Source organism: Acomys minous (genome assembly GCF_964271855.1).
Source record: "Acomys minous genome assembly, chromosome: 2".
Classification (NCBI taxonomy): domain Eukaryota; kingdom Metazoa; phylum Chordata; class Mammalia; order Rodentia; family Muridae; genus Acomys; species Acomys minous.
Genome location: NC_140484.1, coordinates 135,294,190 through 135,318,836, shown reverse-complemented (window position 1 = coordinate 135,318,836; position 24,647 = coordinate 135,294,190). Strand labels below are relative to the sequence as shown.

Sequence of the window (24,647 nt, the reverse complement as noted above, 5' to 3'; positions counted from 1 at the left end):
CTATTATATGATTTGGCTTCTTTGTCAAAAGCCAAGTGTCTTTGGGTATTTGGGTTCATTTCTGGATCTTCAATTTGATTTCCTTGACCAACTAATCTATTTCTATGCCATGAAGTTTTTATTGCTATTGCTCTATAATATAGCTTAAATCAGGGATGCAGCTACCTCCAAATTTCTTTTATTGTGCAATATTGTTTTATTTACTCTGAATTTTTTTCCCATATGAAATTGAGAATTTTCTTTCAAGGTCTATAAAGAACTGTGTGTTATTTTGATGAGAATTGCATTGAATTTGTAGATTGCTTTTGGTATGTTAATCTTACTGATCAATATGCATGGGGCATCGTTCCATCTTTCCATCTTCTGATATCTTCTTCTATTATTTTTTCAGAGATTTGAAGTTCTTGTCATACAGGTCTTTTGCTTGTTTGGTTAGAGTACACCAGGAGGTTTTATATTCTTTGTGGCTATTGTGAAGTGTGTTGTTTCCCTAATTTCTTTTGCAGCCTGTTTATCATTTCTATAATAAAGGGCTACTGATTTTTTTTTTAGTTAATTTTGCATCCAGCCTCTTTGCTGAAGGTGTTTATTAGCTATAGTAGTTCTCTGGTAGAGATATTTTAACTTTTTCCTTTCCAAATCCTATCACTTCATCTCCTTACATTGTCTCATTGCTCTAGTTAAAACATCAAGTACTATATGGCAAGACAAGGAGAGAGTGGGTAGCCTTATCTTGTCCCTGGTTTTAGTGGAATCACTTTAAGTTTCTCTCCATTTAATTTGATGTTGGATATGGGCTTGCTGTATATAACATTTATTATGTTTTTGCATGGGCCTGAGATATCTGATCTCTCCAAGATTTTTATCATGAAGGGGTGTTAAATTTTTTTCAAAGACTTTGTCTGCATCTAATGAGATGATCATGTGATTTTTTTTCCTTCAGTTTGTTTATGTGGTGGATTATGTCAATGGATTTTCATATACTGAACCATTCCTGCAACCCTGGTATGAAGCCTATTTTATCATGGTTATGGTTTATGTTTTGGCATTTGTGTATCTTGAGTGATAGCTTTGGAGAAACATACATTCATTAAATAGACTAAATTTTGTCTAAGAAGTTATATTTTTCTTTTTTTATTGCTTATTTTATTACTGCTTAACAATTTTATGGATTATATGATGAATTTTACTCATTTTTACTCCCCATTTCCTTCCCTCACTCCTCTCTGTTTCCTGCTGGAACTCTTCTTAATCAGTTAACCTCCTACTTTCTTGTCTTCCCTTTGTATGCAGCACACTGATCTTAATTAGGGTTACTTCCATGAGCTTAGGTGGGAAATTATTCAGTAAAACAAGGGCAAGTTGTTTGTGGCTACACAACTGAAGAAAGTGATTCCCCTCAACAAGTGTTAATGGCCAATATTCCTCTATATAAAGTGTGGGTCTCATGGCTGCCTCTTTTGCTCATAATAAAATGTTGATGGGTCTAGTCTCTTTTAACCCTTCCCTCCTCTCCTCCCCCTTCTACCTCACTTCCTCTCCCCCTCATACCAAGTCCACTCTTCCATTGTTTCTCTTCAGAAAGGTGTAGGCCTCCCATGGACATCAACTAGCCATGGCTAATCAAGTTGCAGTAAAACCAAGCACTCTCTTCTATTAAGGTTGGATGAGGCAACACAGTAGGAAGAAAGGGTCCTAAAGATAGGCAAGAGAGTCAGAGACAGCTCCTGCTCCCACTGTAAGAAGTCCCACAAGAAGACCAAGCTATAAAACTGTAACATATATGCAACAGCCTATGTCAGTCCCATGCAAGCTTCTTGTTTGTCAGTTCAGTCTCTCTGAGCTCCTATGAGCCCAGGTTAGATGATTCTTTGGGTTTCCTTGTGTTATATTGAACTTTATGGCTCTTACAATCCTTCCGTCTGCTTTTCTGCTGAATTCCCCAAGTTCTGCCTAATGTTTAGCTATGAGTCTCTGCATTTGATTCCATCAGTTGCTGGGTGAAACCTTCTGATGACAATAGTCTAGGCACCAATCTGTAAGCACAGCAGAATATCATTAGAAATCATTTTGTGTAACTTGTTTGTTTGTTTGTTCTTTCTTTCCTCCTCTTCCTCCTTCTTTTTCTTCTTTTGACAGTCATGTTTGGTTCTATCATATGTCTCTTGCCTATCCATCTTCTGAGTCCTGGCCCTCCTGACAGTGTCAGAAGTAGACTCCCTTTCATGGCGTGGATGTTAACCTGGACCAGTCATTGTTTGGCCCTTCCCACAATTTCTATGCCACTTTTACCCTAGCACATCTTATAGGAAGGACAAACTTTAGGTCAAAAGTTTTAGGGCTGGGTTAAAATATGAATGCCTCTGGTGGAAGCATTGCTTGCTTACAGGAGATGGCCAGTTCAGACCTGGTATTCCCCATTTCTAGGAGTCTTAACCTGGGTCACCCTCATAGCTTCCTGGGAGTTTCCATCGCACTAGACATCTAGCTCATCTCAAAGATGTCTTCGCCCTCACCACTACCCCTGCACTTCCAATTCCAGGTGTCTCTATTAGTACTCTCTCCCTCCATCTGGGTCCAATCTTCTGCAAATCTTGTGAAGATAACCAAAGTAGCAGTGAATTCATAATTGTAAAAAGAACATCAAATTGAGCAAATATATATTTTTCGCTGCATACCTCCTCATCTTGGCTTCTATATGGCTCTGCCTCATTTTCTGCAATATTCTCTGAGCCATGGGCAAAGTGTTACAGTTATAGCAATTGCATTCAAGCATACCACCACCATCACCTCCACCAGTTCTTAGTACTTTGGAGGGTTACATGTTTAGCCATTGTCTAATGTAGGAAAAAACAAAAAACAACAAAAACAAAAACAACAACTTATTGACAAAGGCTGAAATGAGTACTAACCCTAACATTGGGGCATAAATATAAGAATTTTTAAAAGGCAATTTAACGACATGTTCATGTCCATTTAACAAAACAATAGTAGTAGGCTGTCCCTTAGAGGCAATGATTCTCAACTCTCAGCCAATGGCTTTTAATCAAATTTACAAGATTACACATGAGATCTCCCTTGTGGTGTAGACAGATTGAAAATCCAGTGAAAAAGCAACTGGTTAATCTCATAATAGCTGTGCCATTATAAGACTAGGGGTCATCTCTTGCTTATTAGGTCATTCATTATTGTATCTCTCATAGTTAAGCCCTTATTAGAATATTGAAGAATAATATTGAATCATAATATTAATGCCTTTTCTCCCCAGGCAGCTGTAACAGCACCTTCTGGCTCTGTGAAGGATAGCTGGTGTCAAAGAATTTTCCAGCTCAGCACCAGATTGGTTTCTCTATGACCTATGACTAGATGGTGTGGTGTGTTCACCAGTAGGAGCTTATTATCAGGTTCCCGTGAACAGCTAAGAATAATGGAAGGAGCTTATACTGTTTAGAGGATTTTGGGAACTGCCTAACCAACCACTCAAATGAAGGTTCCAACACTGAGCATTGTTATTTTTCCATACCTCAACAGCTTTACTACTGCCATGGTCTGGTTTACAGATATGAATTTCTACCCGTGCAATGTGTTGTTTCAAATTTATTTTATAAACCAACAAAACTATTGGTTATCCACTATAATATCTTATTACCAAGAGCATGACAACAATCTGGCTCTTTGGAACACTTTACATCATCTCATCACTATATTGATGGAGCACTTTACATGGAAATGTAGGAAGAGAGGGACAAGACTGAATAACAATGGACAGAGGATTGTGTTCATATTATAAACTTTAAAACTCCTGAAACTAGAGTTTAAGAACTCTACTTTGCCCACCTTCTTCTAAGAATATAGGATATGAGAATATAAGAATGGGACATTCAAAATTTTGACAGATTTTGCATGTGCTGACTAACTTGAATGAGCTACCTATGTTCATTTGAAGTTACAATTATGTTTCAGAAAGTAGATATATTTATAATATGGAATGGCTGAATCATTGTCTATGTATGTGTGTGTTGAGAAAAAAGAGAGAAAGCATATACATATTTAATGCATATATGAAGAATACAATGCAATACAACAATTAATTTATATGTATGATTCTAAGTTTTAGATCTAACAAATTAGCAGTGTTGACCTTTGTCATGGTAACCATTAACAGTCAACTTGACAAAACCTAGAATAACCTGAAAAAAGATTATCTGACTCAGGCTGGCTATGGGTATGTTTGTAATGCATTACCTTAATTAAGTTAATCGATGTGGGAAGGCCCAGGCAACTAGGCATTGCATCATTACCTAAAAAGGGGGTTATGAGCTATATAAAAGTGGATAAATCAAGCTAAGAACAAACAAGCAAGCAATGAGGCAGCATGCATTTGTCCTCTATCTCCTCTTCAGTGTGGATGTGATGTGATTAATTGTTTAAAGTTATTTCCTTGACTTCCTCTCACAAATGGACTGTAACCTGGACTAATAAGCTATATAAATGCCTAAGCTTTCTTTTTGGTCAGGATATTTTATCACAGCAATAGAAGTGAAACTAGAACCCCGCATTTATTAAAATCATCCAAGTATCCATATTTTTATTTCATGTTTATTTAAAATTACATTTTGAAATTCAAACAATTAAAAAATGTTTCTGAGAGGGAAGCTGCAAAGACAAAGGAGGAAGTCTTCCTGCCCACTCTGCTTTCTACCATAGCCTGTTATTAAGATGTGAGTCCAAAGATCTTAAAGCTTTCTGTGGCTTCAAATCTCCAACTTCCAATCCTTTGTTTTGTTTTTCCTGACTCTACAAGGACGCCATCCCTACTCCTTGGCCATGGGAGCCTGAAGCACCTGCGAGTGATCCATAAGTGGATTCAATCATAATTCATAGTAAACCAAGGAAGAAGCTACAACTTACTCAAGCCTGTTCATCTTGATGCTCACAGAATTGCTAACGAGGTAAGGAATGCATAGTAACTCTTGTTATATGATCATATGAGGTGTATATGGGTCAAATGGAAGATACTAGGACTCTACTCAAAGCAATCAGTCACTTACACCAACTATTAAAGTATTTCTTGGTTCCACTGACCCACTTGGTTTTCTGCTAATTATGCAGATACAGATACCTTATAAACAAGAGGTATACATGTAGTCACAATGATTGAAAATTTTAAGACTGAGAGAAACTTGTTAGTGTAAGTTTTCTTCTCAGATAAGTGTTCAGAAATACATTAGAGATGGTCTATTTAAAAAGGAAAAAAATAGATTTCAAGGAGCTTCATTATATAATTAAAAAATAGAGATGCAAATATTATTAGTTAAAATTAATACTGAAGGCGTGTTTTAATGTTACATACACAAAGTACAAACCATTTATATTTATATCAGTGTAATTAAATAGTATTAATTATTACATAAATGACAGGAGTAATTTAATATTATAATTAAGCATGAAAGTCCTGAAACTAGTATGTAAGAAAGAATCCAGGTTTATCATTTACTAGCTTTTTAAACATATAAAGTTACCATGACTCTACTCAAGAAGAAGATAAAGCAAATGTATAAGTTCATACACATAACATTCTCAGAAGACTGTCTTTTTATCAATCATTAGTAGGTTTAGAAGCATAGGAAAGTATATAATTAAATAAACTTTCCAAGTATCTGGTTTCTTTATTTATATTTTTGTTCTAATCACAATATAACATTATTTGAGATTTCATTGCTTAAAAATTACAAAGCTGGATTGATATGGCTATCCAGCTATTTTTATAATCAAAAAAGAATATCCATCTCACAACCCACTGAAGGCCACATAAATGGAAATGAGCACATAATTGTATTTATATTTTCAAATAAAAAAGAATGTAATATGTATTATATATTTCCAATTTGTTATTGACACCCAGTCTGGAATAAATATTATAAACTGATTTTGGACACTTGATTTTTATGATAATAAATAACTCATAATATAAGACTATGGTAGTAAATAATTTAGTAGCAGCATCAATTGTGTTCCTAAGTATAAGAGAATGAAAATAATTTATGTATTATGAAACTGACACAACTTTCAAAGTTATGTTCTAATAATATGTTAAAACTTAAACAAGTATGATCATCAACTTATAGCATGTTTCTGGAGGTGAAAAACCAGGCAACGCAGAAACACACAAAGAAAAAGAAAATTTGTGGCCTGAAGGTTCAATGGGGAAGATATCTGTGCATGAACTTGACTAAGGAGAGGTTGTTTGTTTCATAGATAAGAAGAAAGATGTTTCAGTAGCTAAAATAATGTCGTAATTAACTTATTCCAAAAAAAATGCTTAGCAAAGTTAAAAATAAAAGTACTGAAGTCAGGGAAGTATCATGAATGACTCCTTGCCTTGTTTATCTCCTCATATGTATTTTTCTGAACACCAGCGCTCTCTCTTTCAAACAGTTCTCAGATAGACGTGAATAAAGGCATACACATGAGCTTTCACCCTCTACTACGGACAAATTATCTCATGTATTGTCCTTCCTATGCCATAGGTATGTATACATGGTCATTTGGAATTCCTTTACGATATTGTGTCTACATTTTTTTTAAAAAAAGAAAAGATAGAAAGAAAAACAATCGTCCATCTAGTCCCTAATAGAATACTTTCTTTATTGAAACGTTTGCTCGTTTATGCCATAACCCTTGTACAGTCTTCAATTTCCAATCAGTATCACATTTTTCCGGTGGAACACAATAGAGTTACAAAACATTTTAAATCTGCGTTTTGGTACTTAAAGCCTTCCTCATTTTCATCTATACATCAGTCGCATTACAAAACAGAAATTGATATGGCACTAAATATAACAATGTTAGTACATAAATAGAGAGTATAAAAGTTGTTCTCTGTGTGGTTGAGGAGAGCAAAGAGTTCAGGACATCCTAAAATGAGAAGTTTTCAGAAGGTTTCACTACTGATACCAACTATGGTGACTTTTCAAAAAACAGAGTAATTCTGTAATTATACTGATTCTTTTATTCCATGAAATAACTTTTTGCTACACATTTAATGGTACAGTACTTTTTCTAATGCAAAGGGTATTGCCTGTACCCTTAACTAAAGGAAAGTTTCAGAACATTCTCCACAGTTGAGTGGAGAGTGGGATATGACTTTCTCACATACTCTGGTGCCTCACTTTTGACCATGTCCCCTGGAGGGGGAGACCTGGTGGCACTCAGAGGAAGGACAGCAGGTTACCAAGAAGAGACTTGATACCCTATGAGCATATACAGGGGGAGGTAATCCCCCTCAGGAACAGTCATGGGGGGGAATAAGGGGAAATGGGAGGGAAGGAAGAATGGGAGGATACAAGGGATGGGATAACCATTGAGATGTAACAAGAATAAATTAATTTTTAAAAAAAGAAAGCATTTTCTTTTATATATAGGAAACGTCCTTTAGGAGAAAGTTAAGACATCTGGCACTTCTTATGTATGTCTACAATAAGTCTGTTCATCCCTCAACCTTCATTCTCATTGGCATTCCTGGGTTGGAGGCAGCACACATGTGGATTTCCATCCCCTTTTGTGTGATCTACATTTTGGCACTAGTGGGAAACTGTTCACTTCTGTTCATCATCAAGACAGACTCCAGCCTCCATGAGCCAATGTACCTCTTCCTCTGCATGTTGGCAGTGGCTGACCTTGTGGTGTGCACTACAGCTGTTCCAAAACTTCTCAGCCTCTTCTGGTTCAATGATGGAGAGATTCCCTTTGAAGCTTGCCTCACTCAGGTCTTCCTGATTCACTCTTGCTCAACCATGGAGTCTGGCTTTTTCTTGGCCATGGCATTTGACCGCTACATAGCCATTTGTAACCCATTAAGACACTCAGCTATATTGACACACACTGTAACTGGAGGGATTGGTCTAGCTGTTGTACTTAGGGGAGTAGCCCTACTCAGTCCTCACCCTTTCTTGCTAAGTTGGCTTCCCTATTGCAAGACTAATATAATTTCCCACACCTACTGTGAGTTCATGGCCCTCATCAAGATTGCCTGTGCAGAGACAAGCATCCGCAGAGCTTACAGCCTCATTGTTGCCTTCCTCACTGGTGGGGTGGACTTCTTATTAATCATTTGCTCTTATGTTCTCATACTCAACACTGTCTTCCACCTTCCTTCCAAGGATGCCAGACTCAAGACTCTGGGCACCTGTGGTTCACATGTCTGTGTCATCTTGGTGTCCTACACCCCAGCTTTTTTCTCCTTCCTCACCCACAGGTTTGGGCATAAAGTGGCTCCCCAAGTGCATATATTTGTGGCAAATATCTATCTTCTTGTACCACCCATGGTGAACCCCATAATTTATGGTGTAAGGACCAAGAAGATACGAGACAGATTTCTCAAAGTGTTCAGGTTCTCAGAGTTCACAAACTGAAGTTATACTGTTGCTGGGTGAAATTTAAGAACATTGCTTTTACATAATGTAAGACATGACTTATTTTCTTCATTTTTAAATATTTTATAAGGTTAATAAGGGTTTTCAAATAACTGAATTTAGTTACTATGATTGCAATACACAATGCTTAAAAGTCCCATTCACCATAATGCCTGCATCCTCACTGTTAGAAACACGCATCTACATTTGTATAGAAAATGGATTTATAGAAAAGCAGAAAACTGTGAGGACATCTCACTCTGAGTATACTTTTCATTAGCCATTTTAACAGCACTCTGTAGCTATTCATCGCCTGATGCGATTGTTCCTTATTTATTCCAGTATTATTCTGTCACTTCTTACTTGAGAGGATCTCATTTGTCCTCATTATTAACACGGACCCAGAAAAATTTGCCTACTGGTCATTTGTCATGGAAAGATTCCTAGCTTTTATTTTATTTTTTTTTCTTCCTTCTCCTTTATTAATTTATTCTTGTTACATCTCAATGGTTATCCCATCCCTTGTATCCTCCCATTCTTCCCTCCCTCCCACTTTTCCCTTATTCTCCTCTGTAATTTAAATTTAAATTTAGACAATGTTGATAACACTTGGAACATTTTTAGTAAATAATAAATATTCTGAGGGTACATCCACTGTCAGTTGGCTGCCCGAATTGTTGTTAATGTCATATTTTGTGAGGTTTTATTGATATCTAACTTTATAAAAATCCTACATAATACTTTGTGGCTATTAATATTATTCACAGCAACCAAATATTTGTATACATTGCCAAGTAACCCTCTTGATATTCAAAATATATATTTAAACTCAGTGGCAGCCTCTTTAGTTAGAGAACATAGATGTAGTGGCAGCCATTATTAGGAAACCTATATTATTCCAAGGCAAACACTTTTATTCAAAAACAAACTAACAAAGACACCATCTAATGTAGAGAGAACAGAAGCCAAGAGCAAAAGTGATAATGAGATAAGGCTTCATAGACCTGTCTTAGCATTTGGAACACATTGAGTTTTTTTCTTTTATCACAATCTTCTTGAGCAAATTGCCTCATCTCTCAAGTATGCACTTCAGTTTACTTACTGAGAATATTTAATTGCTAACCACTCTGTCAGCTGTTCTTTTAAAAAGTATTACTAGTCATCATCATTTTAAATAATGAATTTGAGTGAAATAATTCTGTTATACCAGCTACTATATCTCTTAGCTTTTGAAACCATTGCAATACAACTCAGAACTATATTTTTTGGTTTGATCCCATTTTTTGCTGGCTAAGTTGCCATTAGTCTGTGGTTAGTTATCTTTTCTGTCTAGCTAATATTGACACTTGTGTTTGCCTTTGCTATTGAGTTGTTTCTCATGTGTTAACCTCACCAGAAATATGGTAAGTGACAGAAGCCAGACATGGAAAGCCCACATATGTCATGTGTGTTCAAATGTTCTTCTAGCAAAGATACAACTCTTTTACAGTCATGTTCTGATGTGTATGTTTTTATTATGCAACCTTCTGAGCCACAGAGGACAAGTAATGCACTATATATAAGTGGGGGTTCCTTGTGCTGCAAGAGCAAAGGGAAAGACCTAAACCTGAGAGTGGAGTAAGCATCCTGAGAAATATAATCTGACTAACCAGCTCACATGCTATACACAAGGGAAACCCAGGGGTTTATGAAGACTGTAGCTCATTCAGAACCAACAAGAATACACTGGTGTAATGAGCAACTATTCACTTAGTACAGAAGCTTGATGGTAAACTTTCAACACAAATGCCACTATGATGAATTTACCAAATGTCCAACCATTTCAACACAGACCTGTCAAAATACAGAAGTGGCGTGAATATTTTTAACTTGGTTAAAAATGCAACTAGGCTACATAAACATAGAACTATTTCATGACTAGAACAAAAACATTAAGGAGGATTTCATTGTCACAATAAATCCAGAAGAATCACTTTTATGAGAGCTTCTGAATAATATTCTATTGAATTCAAGATGAGACATTAACTAAGATATATTAACTGTTGTTGTTGTAATCAGTATTTTTAATAATAAAAAATAGATAGGTGGTTTATTTTTCATTTCCACTCTTTGGAATTAGAGTATCATGGATGGTCAAAACTGATTAAAGTAAAGTCAATCTCATTCCAAACATCAATCACAAAATGTGACAAAATTTCTTTGTACCTCATCACATGTATTTAATTAAATTTGATATTCCATCTACTAGGCAAACCACTGAAATCAGGGACAAGACAAGGCTGTCCACTCTCTCCATATTTCTTCAACATAGTACTTGAAGTCCTAGCTAGAGCAATAAGACAACTAATGGAGATCAAAGGGATACAAATTGGAAAGAAAGAAGCCAAACTGTCACTATTCGCAGATGATATGATAGTATACATGAGTGACCCCAAAAATTCTACCAAGGAACACCTACAGATGATAAACACCTACAGCAAAGTGGCTAGATAAAAAAATTAACTCAAAAAATCAGTAGTCCTGCTGCTTACAAATGACAAAGGGCTGAGGAAGAATTTGGGGAAACTATGTCCATTACAATAGCCACAAATAATATAAAGTATCTTGGTGTAACTTTAACCAACAAAGTGAAAGGACTTGTATGAAAAAAACCTCAAATCTCTGAAGAAAAAACTTGAAGAAGATATCAGAAGATGGAAATATCTCCCATGCTCATGGATTGGGAGAATCTACATAGTAAAAATGGCCATGTGACCAAAAACAATCTACAGATTCAATGAAATTTTCATAAAAATACCTACACAGTTATTTTTAAATTTTATTTAAATTATTTATTCATATTACATCTCAATTGTTATTCCCTCACTTGTAGCTTCCCATTCCCCCTCCCTTCCTCTTTGATCCTATTCTCCTCCCCTAGTCCTGTGACAGAGGAGACTTCCTAGCCCACTATATGATCATAGCCTATCAGGTCTCTGACTGCCACTTGGCTTCCCCACCAAGAGGAAGTAATCAAATAGGGGGCACCAGAGTGTATGTCAGTGAGTCTCCACTCTCGACACAACTGTGGAGAATATGCTGTCCATTTGCTAGATCTGAATAGGGGGTCTAGGTTTACTGCATGCATTGTCCTTGGTTGGTCCAGTAGTTTGTGCAGGTATCCCTGGGTACAGATCTGCCAGCCTTGATGGCCTTCTTATAGGGATCCAGGACACTCTGTGTCCTCTTATTTCCTCATTCTCCCATACATTCTCACCTGGAGTCCAAAAAGCAAGTTCCAGCATCTCAGAGGACATCCCTACTGGGCTAGTAGCCAATGATAAGTGAGTATATACAATTTATATCTTTCTGGGTCTGGGTTAACTCACTCAGGATGATCATTTCTAGTTCCATCCATCTGCATGTAAATTTCAAGATTTCCTTGTTTTTAATAGCTGAGTAGTATTCTACCTACCTTGAAATATCATTTCCCAACTTCATATGGAAAAATAAAAAACCTAGAATGGCTAAAACAATCCTGTACAATAAAAGATCTTCTGAAGGAATCTCCATCCCAGATCCCAAACTTTATTATATAGCAACAGTACTTAAAACAGAAGGGTACTAGCATTGAAACAGACTGGTTGATCAGAGGAATTGAATCAAAGACCCAGATAAAAATATGCACACTTGATTTTTGACAAAGAAGCCAAGTGCATACAATGGAAAAAAGATAACATCTTCAACAAATGGTGTGGGTCTAACTGAATGGCTACATGTAGAAAAATACAAATAAATCATATTTATCACACTGCACAAAACTTAAGTCTGAATGGATTAAAGAACTCAACATAATGCCAGACACACCAAATCTGTTAGAAGAAAAAGTGGGAAAGGTCCTTGAGCTCATTGGCATAGGAGACAACTTCCTGAACAGAACACCAACGGCTCAGACTCTAAGATCAACAATTAATAAATGGGACCTCATGAAACTGAAAAGCTTATGTAAGGCAAAGGACACTACCAACAGAACAAAGCAACCGACTGCAGAAGAGAAAAGATCTTCACCAACCTTAGATCTGACAAAGGGATAATATCCAAACTATATAAAGAACTCAAGAAACTAAACACCACCAAACCAAACAACCCAATTAAAAAATGGGATACAGAGCTGAACAGAGAATTCTCTACAGAGGAATATCCAATGGCTGAGAAACATTAAAAGAAATGTTCAACATCTCTAGTCATGGGGGAAATGCAAATAAAAATGACTCTGGGATTCCATGTCTCACCTATCTGAATGGCTAAGATCAAAACTTCAAGTAACAGCACATGCTGGCAAGGATGTGGAGAAGAGGGAACACTCACCCATTGCTGGTGGGAATGCAAACTTGTACAACCACTTTGGAAATCAATCTGTTGCTTTCTAGGAAATTGTGAATAATTCTACCTCAAGACTTAGCCATACCACTCCTAGGAGTATACCTTAAACACACCCCACCATACAACAAGGACATTTGCTCAACTATGTTCATAGCAGCTTTATAGATAATAGCAAGAATCTGGAAACAACTTAGCTGTCCCTCAGTTGAAGAATGGATAAAGAAACTGTGTTACATGTACACAATGGAACACTACTCAGCTATTAAAAAATAAGCAAATCTTGAAATTTGCAGGTAAATGGATAGAACTAGAAAAGATCATCCTGAGCGAGGTAACCCAGACCCAGAAAGACAGGCACAGTACATACTCACTCATATGCAGATATTAGCCACATAATACAGGATAACTCTACTACAATACACAGACTGATACACCAACCAAAGCCATGTTTGATGTGGACCCAGATCCTCTACTCAGAAGTAAGAGATGGGCAGCACAGTCTCCTTTTGGGTCCCACAATGTGGGGAGTAGAGGCTACTTCTGAAATGGACTCTCGCCCCCCCAAAGTTGACCACTTCCCCAGGCAGGGTGGCCTTACCAGGCCACAGAGGAAGAGGATATAGGTAGTACAGGTGAGATTTGAAAGGCTGATGTCAGGTGTTAGGGGAGGATTGCTCGCCTTTCTGAGGACAAATGGAGAGAGGGAAAATAGATGAGGAAAGGAGCATGGATTGGAAGGTGGTAAGGGAGAGGGCTACAATTGGAATGTGAAGAATTCAAACCGTAGAACAAGCAGGTAACTTAGATTGCTAATAACACTACATGGAAATAGCTCTGAGACTGGCATAGACAATGCTTCTTGTTGGTTACAGAATCCCTGTGATTTATTATTAGAAGCCATTCTTCATATGATGTGGCACCCGCACCACCGCGGTACCGAGTCCAAGGCGAGGGACTGTGGATTTAACTCATGCACACACACACACACACACACACACACACACACACACACACACACACGCACACACGCGCGCGCACACACACACACACACACACAATAACACAGCGGGTCCTTCATGCTAAGGGAGCCGCAGCCGCAGCAGCAGCCACAGCAGTGGTTTATTCTTCTCCCAGAGTTCCAAAGAGCCTTCTTATAGGCAGCAAAACAGGAATCCTCCTCCCAGGTGAAATCCCTCAAGAGGTGATTGCACACAGGAGGACAAGTCTCGAGGAAGGGAGGGGCACGTTCTCAGAGCAGTAAACATGACTAGCTAACCAAGATAAACACAGACATGGAAGCTGCTAGAAACAGGACATGAAACAGCAAGACAGGCAGGCAGCCCAGTCGGGCCTGGTTCCTACAATATGGCATGAATGAAGATTTTCAGATGTCTTTCTTCTGCTCAGACAAAGAGCAGAGAACCAGCCTTAATTGTTCTGTGCATGACTCACACCTCATACATTTATAATTTAGGACTGTATAATGCTTGTGAGAAATTATATATTTTCAGAACAAAAGAACCAGACACCGTGGCTGGATGAGACCTGAAAGGATTCATTCATCTCACCATACTGGACACTGACATCCTGCATCCTGCATCTTCCAGCACCAATTCCTTTAACGGCTGTTCCTCATCTAACAGGGCATCTTCAAAGAAAGCTTCTGATCCCAAATGGTCCATCATTTCAGACTTTGATTAAGGCACAGGACTTTAATGAAGCCTGGATTTTCTCAACATTTAGAAACTGGACCACAAATGCTATTTTTAGCTTGTTTAATCATTTCCCCAATTTTATTTAGGCCCACACAAAGGTATCATTTGTTCCAAATCAAACAGAAGAAGCCTCAAGAGAATGATGCAACATTTCCCATTAGGGTTTTGGGGTAGATTTTTGGTTGCTTCCTTGGGCTATTTTCATTGAGAGTTAGTTATAAGTTATTATTGGTCTTATTCAGAAAGAAAACAAAGTTTGACTCAGGCATGTCTCTCTTTTCCTTTATCTGTCTTTCTTAGGTTTAGAGATAGTGGTTGAAAAGAAAGAAGGGGGAATATAGAAGTACTTAGGGATAGTAGGACAAAAAGTAGATTATTAAATCTATTCCTCAATTTAGGGCTTGAATTGTTACTCACAAGGTTATTTTTAATTAACTGGCATAAAATTTTGTATATTGATGCAAAAATAACTTTAATTTGATACATTTGTATAGAATTCACACACATTATATATATTCCTACTCTATAAATGTAATATTTATATAATTCCTGACTATTTCCTTGTTCTTCTTGGTGTAAGTAGTATATTTTATATATTTGTAATAATATAAATGTATATGTAAAAATGAAATTTATATTCACACAGAGAAAAATGAAAGTGTTCAACAAGGAATCAAAAAGGCAAAGAAATTCTGGGCATGGTGGCATAAATATTTAATCCCACCACTAGGGTGGCAGAGGCAGGCAGATCACTGTGAGTTCAAGGCCAGCCTGGTCTACAAAGTGAGTCCAGGACAGCCAAGGATACACAGAGAAACCCTGACTTGAAAAACAAACAAACAAAAACCAAAACAATAAAAAAGAAGAACCTCTTAGTAAATAATCACAAATTCAAAAATAACTCACAGCTTTTAAAATGTTAACAATATGATAACAAAGTGCATGAAATATAATGTATTTTTAAAGATTATATTTAGAACTCTTAAAAACGTATATGTTTGTAAGAAAGAAAATTATAATCATCATCGTTTAGTTACAATAAAGACAATTTTAGTGTTTGAAACATTCATGTTGAGAAGAGAGAAAAAGTAAAATTTTAAAGAGAAAATATTCAAAAGGTAAAATTCCTAAACAAAGAATTCAAATTTTATTTTTCAGTATTGACAGAAATATACAGGAGGTAATAAACATCATATAAACAAACTATAAAAGGTCCTATAAATGGTAAATAAATAGAACTTCACAAAATATGGATTTCCTGAATACTGAACATGAACACATACAAACACACTTGCATGCACACACAGAGACATATGTGCATGTTAGCATACATGTTGTGTGTGCGTGTGTGTGTGTGTGTGTGTGTGTGTGTGTGTGTGTGTGTGTATACAGGGATAGATAAGAGGGAAACCTGAGCTCAATCACTGAAAGCTACATAAAAGTCAACAGAGGCAGCACACAATAAAAAGTTGGCCTTTGAATTGGCCACATCTGTCTTGACCCCCACATACATACACACACAAACAGAAGTTATAAACAAGGTACACAATTAGTATATATATATATATATATATATATATATATATATATATATATATTCAATATATAGATGAATGTTACAACATTAAAAATAAGCCTGCTAAATGTGATTTTGAATAACTGAATTTGTATTCATATAAATGAATTTTCCTAACAGAATTTCTAAACAGGAAAATAAAAACATTGAAACAAAATGATAAAAAAAAATCCTTTAAATGTCTTTTTGTGGTTCAAATACAAAGACAAATGAGGCAAATATGAACATAAAGACAAATTTTTAAAAATTAGAAAGCCACAACACAATGATTGGTAATTTATGGTGTATCCGAGGTAAACTTGTGAATCCCAGGGAAAGAAGGAAGTTATGACTGTGATTCCAGATTGTAATATTTGGTAAATAGAAGCACAAGAAAAATATTTCAAGGATAAATGAAAACAAAAACAAAATAGCACATATTTTTGTTTTATTTCACATGCAATAGGTACAAGTTGATTCTAACACAAAATAGAAAATAAAGTATAAAATTTTTAATAATAGCCAACAAAAGTAGAGATATAAATTTTGTAGTTTCAAGTATCAATTTAAAAGATAGTTTTAGTAAGGACAGAGAAATTAAATAATTCAAGACTTATGATAAAATGAAATTATTGGAAAATTAAGAAAAATTAAAAATAATGATTCAAAACTATAATAAAGTGTAGAGAGGCATTTTGACTTATGATATCCCTGTCAACTAATAATTCTACTTCAGAAAGAAAAGCAAAACAAATCACACTTATGTAAAACCATGTTGCAAAGTTATTCAATAATTATCTAATTAAAATAAAACAAATAAGTAGATAAAAATTGAAATTGGAATTAACATTTTAAACACACTGAAAATTTTAACCTATTGCACATCTTTTACTTTCTTGGTTAAAATTATTCCCATATTTATTATTTAGTCTAATGTGAATATGATAATTTTCCTGATTTCTCTCTTGGTATGACTAGAGATGGTGTATGTGTGGCTATTGACCTTGTGTGTTAATTTTGTATTGCTTTACTTTGCTGAGCGTAGTTATCAGCTGGAGCAAATATCTGGTGGGTCCTTGAAGATCTTTTGTGGATACAATCATATCAGTTGCAGATAGGATATCTTGGCATCTGCCTTTCCTACTTATATCCTCTTATCACCTTCATGTGTCTTATTTCTCTAGAAGACTTTGATGAGCTTTAAAAAAAAACAAAAAAACAAAAGAGGAAGATGCAGATTTGGGTGGATAGGTAGGTTGGGATTAAGTTAGGTAACTATAATAAAAATAATTTATATAGAAGTATCAAATGGTTAATAAAAATACTGTTTTCACTATTCATCTACATAATTAGGAAACAAGTGATCTAACAAAAAATTCCACACTTGGTATAAGACTAAACATTTTTACTTGGCAAAATCACACTATAGCATTTGCCCCTAAAATACCAGAAGAGCAACTGTGTCAGGGCACTGTTAAAGGCACTGTCCACATGAACATGCATTGTCTGAGTAGGCACTTTCTTAGAGATGAGTGAAGTGTAAGGTTGTTCATTTTATCACGATAGCAGCTATCCCTTACACTTCACTTTTCATCCTTAATTTTCTGTTTCAAATATATCTGTGTGTGAAACTGTAAACTGACTGGTTTGACTGCACAAGTTTCATTGCAAGGCTTTGACTTTGTGTTTAGTAAATCACTTGAAACCCTCTTTTAGCCTCGTGTGAAAAGTATTTATTCTCATCTGACATTCTCATTTTCCTTCTTAAGGCAATGACAGATATGTCACAGATACACACAAAAAAAAAAAATCCTTTTATTTTCTGAAGAGTATTTTAAGATAAAAATGTAAATTGAAAAAGAAAACCTAGCTACAGTGCAGGCAATGACACACAAATTCACACAGGTGTGAGTACTCCACATAACTGGATTACACTGTGCTTAGCCTATGGATAATCATTGACACCTTGCTGGTGGCTTTGTGGGAAATGTTCCTGAAAACGGGAGTTGGCTTTGGTGTCACTACACAGAGTCTCATATATTTGGCAGGATATTCAAGAGTGAGCTACCACTTTGGCAATGATTTCTTTGAACTTAGGATCATGGCTTAAGAGGAGTGTACAAGAATGTGATGTTACAGAGTTTGGGTTTGATTTGAGTTAATTTGGCGCTCTAAGTTTATCTTTCAATATTAGAATGTTTCAAGATACACTATGGACACTATATTAACGCAAATCAAGCAAATGGCTTCAAACATTCATGAGCGGAAGAACATAGGAGAGAAGGCTACAGTCCTTTGTGAGGGCATACAATGAATTGCCACATGAGCTTCTCCCACAGTAGCCTGTCCTGTCTAGTCTAAGAGTCCTTCAACTCTGAGATATAATGACGTTTCTTAAGAACTGCTTTATTAATCTACACGCCGAGACAAACCAACTAGTCTTGCAAATTGGTAGCCCACAGCAAGGAATATGAACTGTCCCCTATGACAATAATAACATGAGTGAATCAAAGAATATGGCACTCTTACCTTTTAGCAAATGCATGGAGAACACGCTCTCTTATCTGCTTTGTCCTCACACCATAAATGATGGGATTAAGTGAGGGAGGAATGACCAGATAGAGGTTTGCAACAAGAATATGAATGTAGTGTGGTATGTTTTGTCCAAATCGATGAGTGAGGAAAGAGAAGACTGATGGGATGTAGAAAACACAAAGAACAGCAACGTGGGAACCACATGTGCTGAGGGCTTTGAATCGGGCATCCTGAGATGGGAGGCGGAACACAGCTCGAAGAATGTACCCATATGAGATGCCGATAAGAACCAGGTTCAAAAGAAAAAGAGAGACCACAAAAAGGCCATATGCAGCATTGATATGAATGTTTCCACAGGACAATTTTGCAATGCCCATGTGTTCACAGTAGGAATGTGGTATTTTATGAGCTTGACAAAAGGGTAGGCGGTAAATGAGATAGATCATTGGGCATATACACAAGGATGGACGAATTACAACCCATATACTAATACCCATCAGCACACGAGATGTCAAGATAGTCGTGTAGTGGAGTGGAGTGCAGATGGCTACATAACGGTCAAAAGCCATGGCAGCAAGAACCTCTGCCTCCATGCCCGTGAGGGCATGGATCAAAAACATCTGAGCCACACAGCCACCAAAGTTTATCTCATGGGCATCAAACCAGAATATGCCAAGCATACGGGGCACAGAGGTTGTGGAAAGAGCCAAGTCGACTGAAGAGAGGATGGCCAGAAAATAGAACATGGGCTCTCGGAGAGAACGCTCTGCCTTGATAACTACCAGAATCGTGGTATTTCCCATTAGGGCCACAAGATAAATACAGCAGAAAGGCAGAGAGATCCAGGCATGGATTTCCTCAAGCCCTGGGATCCCAATGAGGAAAAACGTGGCTGGGTGGGAAATATTCCGGTTGTTGTAGACTGTCATCATGCACTGGTCAGAAGTGAAGTGCTTACTCCTGTTGGGAAAAAAGAAAGAAACACACGAGAGAGAGAGAAAGAGAGAGAGAGAGAGAGAGAGAGAGAGAGAGAGAGAGAGAGAGAGAGAAGAAAGAGGAAGGAAGAGGACAGATAGACTGATAGAGACAGACAGACATAGAAGGACAGAGAGAGAGAAAGAGAAAGGAAAGAAAGGACACAAAGTAAAAAGTTGATAATGAGACTAATGGGATGAAGGAGCTAGTACATGAATTTTTAACATCATTTACAGAGTCGACCTCACTTTGACTATGAAACACAGCCTGCTGTTGCAGCACGTTGTGTGTTCATCCTTCTCCTTAGCCATTTTAATAACTCTAATCATGTTCATAGTACATTTTTATTAACTTCTGAGCATAGATAGTGCTGCAAACTCAATGCAGATGTATAATAACTTGACCTCTTTTCCTCCTTTGAAAACAATACAGAATGTGATTTGATTCTGCCAATCCACTGTGTTGTAGGGTTCAGTACAGGAAAAGAATAGCACAGAGGAGGCACAAGTGCAAAACACAATTTATAGTGAAAATGAACCATATATTCAGGCTTACCAGTGTATTAAAACTCACAATATAATTCTGAGTTCTCAGTACCTACAATTATAGAGAAACAGGTATGAAAATAGCTCTTAGTCTGTTCTTCCCATATGTCTCTCCAAGTACCGTGCTCTCTACTGACTGGAAATCAGCAGCGTATCCACTGGATCTTCTGCAAAACCTCAAACAGCACAGTGCCTAACAAAACACATTCATACCATGTTTCAAGTACTCAAGGGATACTTCTAAAAATACACACCATTTTAGCTTGAGACTCAACCCTGGGGCTGAATCCCCAGAGACTGCTTATGCTCTCCTAGATCCCAATCTGGAAACAGAAGAGCAACAAAAATGCCCAAAAATTATTGAAGATCATTTCCATATCTTTATCATAACTAGGATTCCCTCTCATCAAATTCTAAGGATAAAATGAGATAACATCAGCAAAGAAACTAAAATAGTAACTAATAGATATGAAATTCATGTTGTTGTTGTTGGTGGTGGTGGTGGTGATGTGTGTGTGTGTGTATCCCAGTGCCTATATTTATAGAGACATGGCTAAGAAGTTTATAAATTACCATATGATACTCTAAAATGTTACCATTTTACTCCAGAAGAAAATAGGAATTATATCCCAGACAGGCACATCTCAATACCTCTAGATTTCTACAATACAAATTCCATGGCACATAGCTCCATAAATATATTGTACCTGTACTGACTCTTGTTAGTTGACATCTAATAAACACACATATTTACCCTGTTTTTACTAATAAATAAGTGAAATTTCAATGAGTTGTTGATCTTTTCAAGATCAAATTGGCTACCAGCTCTGCCCATAGGTCTCTTCTGTGTTTTCTCCAGTCTCTCTACCCAGCCAGCCCTCACACATTCTTCTCAAGGCTCCAGCTCAATGAGTCTGCCTAACCTCCATATCCACTTGCAATCTACAAGCTAACAGATCTAGATGAGTTCACATATCCAGTGACCTGGACTAGTGGAGGGAGGAGTGATGAGGTCAGTATATAGTGTATGATAGAAGAAAAAATAAAAATGTTAAGTAGGAGCTGATACTAAAACATTCTTCTATCAAGATCAAGAGTCAGTATAAGGAAGTCTAAGAAATGAAGTCAATCATCACACTTTGAATTGGTTAACATAAGAAGTTCAAATAAACACAAACAAAAAGAAGTCAAATTTGAAACAGATGATAGCCTATGACCACATATTGTGGGAGGAGGTCCCCCTCAGTCATAGACCTAGGGGAAGGAAATAGGAGGAAAGTGGGAGGGAGGGAGGAACAGGAGGATACAAGTGAGGGGATAACAATTGAGTTGTAATCTGCTATAATTTCATCTGTTGTAATCTGAAATAAATTAATAAAATAAAATAAATTTTAAAAAGAGAGTAAAAAAGACAAAGTAAGATCCAACTGTGTCTGATCTGCAAGACTTAGTCTAGGGACTGGGTTGGGAGCTACAGACCACAAGAACTGGAGAATTCTCAGTGAGAGGGGTCCACGTGATGTAGAGCACAGATTAGTCTGGCCTCGGGCCATCCAACTAGTCCATGGAGGAAGGGGTCCCTAGTGTCTGGACATATACCTGCCTTTGAGCTGCATCTGAATCAAGATAAGATAAACAAATTAAATAGTCTTATATCTCCTAGGGAAATAGAGGCAGTCATCAAAAGTTTTCAAACCAAATAAAGCCCAGGTCCACATGTTTGAGTGCAGAATTCTCCCAGACATTCAAAGAAGAGCTAATATCAATTCTTTCCAAACTATTCCACAAAACAGAATCAGAAGGAAAATTACCAAACTCATTCTATGAGGCTACAGTCACCTTGATACCTAAGCCATACACAACAAAGAAAGAGAATTTCGATCAAATTTCTCTTATGAACATGGAATCAAAAATTCTCAATAGAATACTCCCAAAATGAATCTATGAAAGCATCAAAAAATATGGTTCACCAGGATCAAGAAGGCTTCATCCCAGGTATGCAGGGGTGTTTCAATATATAGAAATCCATCAATGTAATCCATCATATAAGTAAGCTGAAAGAAAAAATGACATAATCATCTCCTTAGGTGCTTAGGTTTGATGAAATCCAACACCCACTTATGTTTAAAATCTTAGAGAAATCAGGGATACAAGGCACATACCTAAACATAATAAAGGCAATCTACAGCAAGCAAATAGTCAACATAAAACAAAATAGAGAGAAACTTATATCAATTCTCCTAAAATCCGGGACTAGACAAGGCTGACCATTCTCTTCATATCTCTTCAATATAGTACTTGAAGTTCTAACTAGGACAATAAGACAACAAAAGGATCAAGGACCAAGGAGATCCTTAATCAAGGAGATCAAAGAGATATATATTGGAAAGGAAGAAATCAAGTTATCACTATTCATGGATGATATTATAGTATATATTAGTGATACCAAAAAAGTCTACCAATAAACTCCTACAGCTGATAAACACCTTCAGCAAAGTGACTGTATACAAAATCAACTAAAAAAAAATCAGTAGTCCTCCTGTATACAAATAGCAAATGGGCTGAGAAAGATATTAGGGAAACTACACCCTTCTCGATAGGCACAAATAATATAAAGTATCTTGGTGTAACTCTAACCAAGAAAGTGAAAGAATTGTATGAACAAAACTCCAAGTCTCTAAAGAAAGAAATTGAAGGAGATATGAGAATGTGGAAAGATCTCCCATTCTCATAGATCAGGAGGATCAACAAAGTAAAAATGGTCATCTTACAAAAAGTAATCTATAGATTCAATGAAATCCTCATTAAAATTCCTACACAATTCTTACAGACCCTGAAATATCAATTATCAACTTCATATTGAAAAATAAAAAAAACCTAGAATAGCTAAAACAATCATGTACAATAAAAGATCTTCTGTACATGATCTCAAGCTGTACTGTAGAGCAAATATAATAAAAATAAAAACAGCATGATACTAGCATAGAAATAAGCTGGTTGATCAATGGAATTGAATCAAAACCTAAAAATAAACCCACACATCAATGGACACTTGAGTTTTGACAAAGAAGCCAAATCCATACAACGGAAAAAAGATAGCATCTTCAACAACTGGTGCTGGTCTAACTGTCCTACATGTCTTCATGTAGGAAAATGCAAATAGATCTATAACACAATATATAAAACTCAAACCCAAATGTATTAAAAACCTCATCATAAAATCAGACACACTAAATATGTTAGAAGAAAAAGTGAGAAATAATGTTGAACACATTGACACAGGAGACAATTTTCTGAACAGAACACCAACAGCTCGAGCTCTAAGATCAACATTTAAGAAATGGGACCTCATGAAACTGAAAAGCTTCTGTAATGCAAAGGATACTGCCAACAGAACAAAACAACAGTCTACAGACTTGGAAAAGGTTTCCACCAACCCTACAGGTGACAAAAGGCTAATATCCAAAATATATAAAATGCTCAAGACAAAATGTAAATACTCCAAAATGGGGGTCTTACTGTCTTTTTTTCAAAATGAGACCTCAATTTCTTTGTTATTTCTTATATGAAAATCTGTCTACTATTTGCATGCACAATGCCCACACAATCCAGAGGAGGGCATCATATCATCTGGAATGGAAGATATGGATAAATGTGAGTCACCATGTTGGTACTTGGTGCTCATACCTAAGCCTACTTGCTGAAAGAACAACCTTCATGGCTGAGCCATCAGTCTGCACCAAAGAGCCTCATTTTCTGGCTTAACATGATAATTTGAGTCTAATCACTGAGATTACCATGGAGCTTACTTAAATATCGTATTAACATAAGTGTCTGTGTGTTTTGCTACAGGAAACATCAGTCTAGATATGTTTAAAATGTAGGTTTTTTTAAATAAACAAGAAGCTTTCTAAAAGCATTTGTTTTACCTACCTTCATTTAGGCATTTAGACAACACTTTGTGGTCCTTCCTAGAATGTGTAATTGTTTCTTCTTTATCCATACTTTGCTGTCCCTTCTCCATTTTGAACAAATCTTTACCAACTAATCTTAAATTCAGTACACTTAAAATTTTGCCCTGTCTATCGTAGGACAAGGAAAGTGTCCAGGTGACATTTGAATTTAAGTATACTCTAACATTTATATTATGACAACGTTGAGAATCTGTGGTGCCAGGCGCCTTCTTAGGTGCATTGGTGTCAGGCACCTGCAGAGTAATTAAGGAGTTGGTAAGGGAAAGCAGAGTGTGAGACTTGGGTGGCCTGGTGAGTCTCATAGCTCTCATAATAAAGATTATGTGTTTGACATTTCTTTACAAGTTTGGGATTATAAAGTCAGTCATGCTTAGAAAATTCAAGCCAAACAGATTTTATTTCTGCAACTGAAAGAATCTAAAAATGTCTTCTCCAAAACAAACACATTTATTATATGACAGCGAGCTTTTAGGTTGGAAGTGTTTGCAGTTTGAAAGCTCTGCAGGTAAGCAGGAAATATCTGAATCAGCCTTTTTAGGAATAGCATACTATTACCTAACTTGCTTTACTAT

At 36.5% G+C, this 24,647-nt stretch overlaps 2 protein-coding genes across 2 annotated transcripts; one reads left to right on the top strand and one right to left on the bottom strand.

Annotated features, from left to right (window-relative positions):
- Window positions 1-7,466: 7,466 nt before the first annotated feature.
- On the top strand, window positions 7,467-8,414 carry LOC311581209 (olfactory receptor 52D1-like; the record flags this gene model as incomplete). The annotated part of the gene is made up of 1 exon (XM_084753272.1): window positions 7,467-8,414. One exon carries the CDS (start codon window positions 7,467-7,469, stop codon window positions 8,412-8,414), a length of 948 nt encoding a protein of 315 aa, XP_084609398.1.
- Window positions 8,415-18,571: 10,157 nt separating this feature from the next.
- OR52J3 (olfactory receptor family 52 subfamily J member 3) lies at window positions 18,572-19,597 on the bottom strand (the record flags this gene model as incomplete). Its single annotated transcript, XM_084753426.1, has 1 exon — window positions 18,572-19,597. The coding sequence occupies exon 1, from the start codon at window positions 19,511-19,513 to the stop codon at window positions 18,572-18,574; it is 942 nt and encodes a 313-aa protein (XP_084609552.1). The 5' UTR covers window positions 19,514-19,597.
- Between the last annotated feature and the right edge of the window lie 5,050 nt (window positions 19,598-24,647).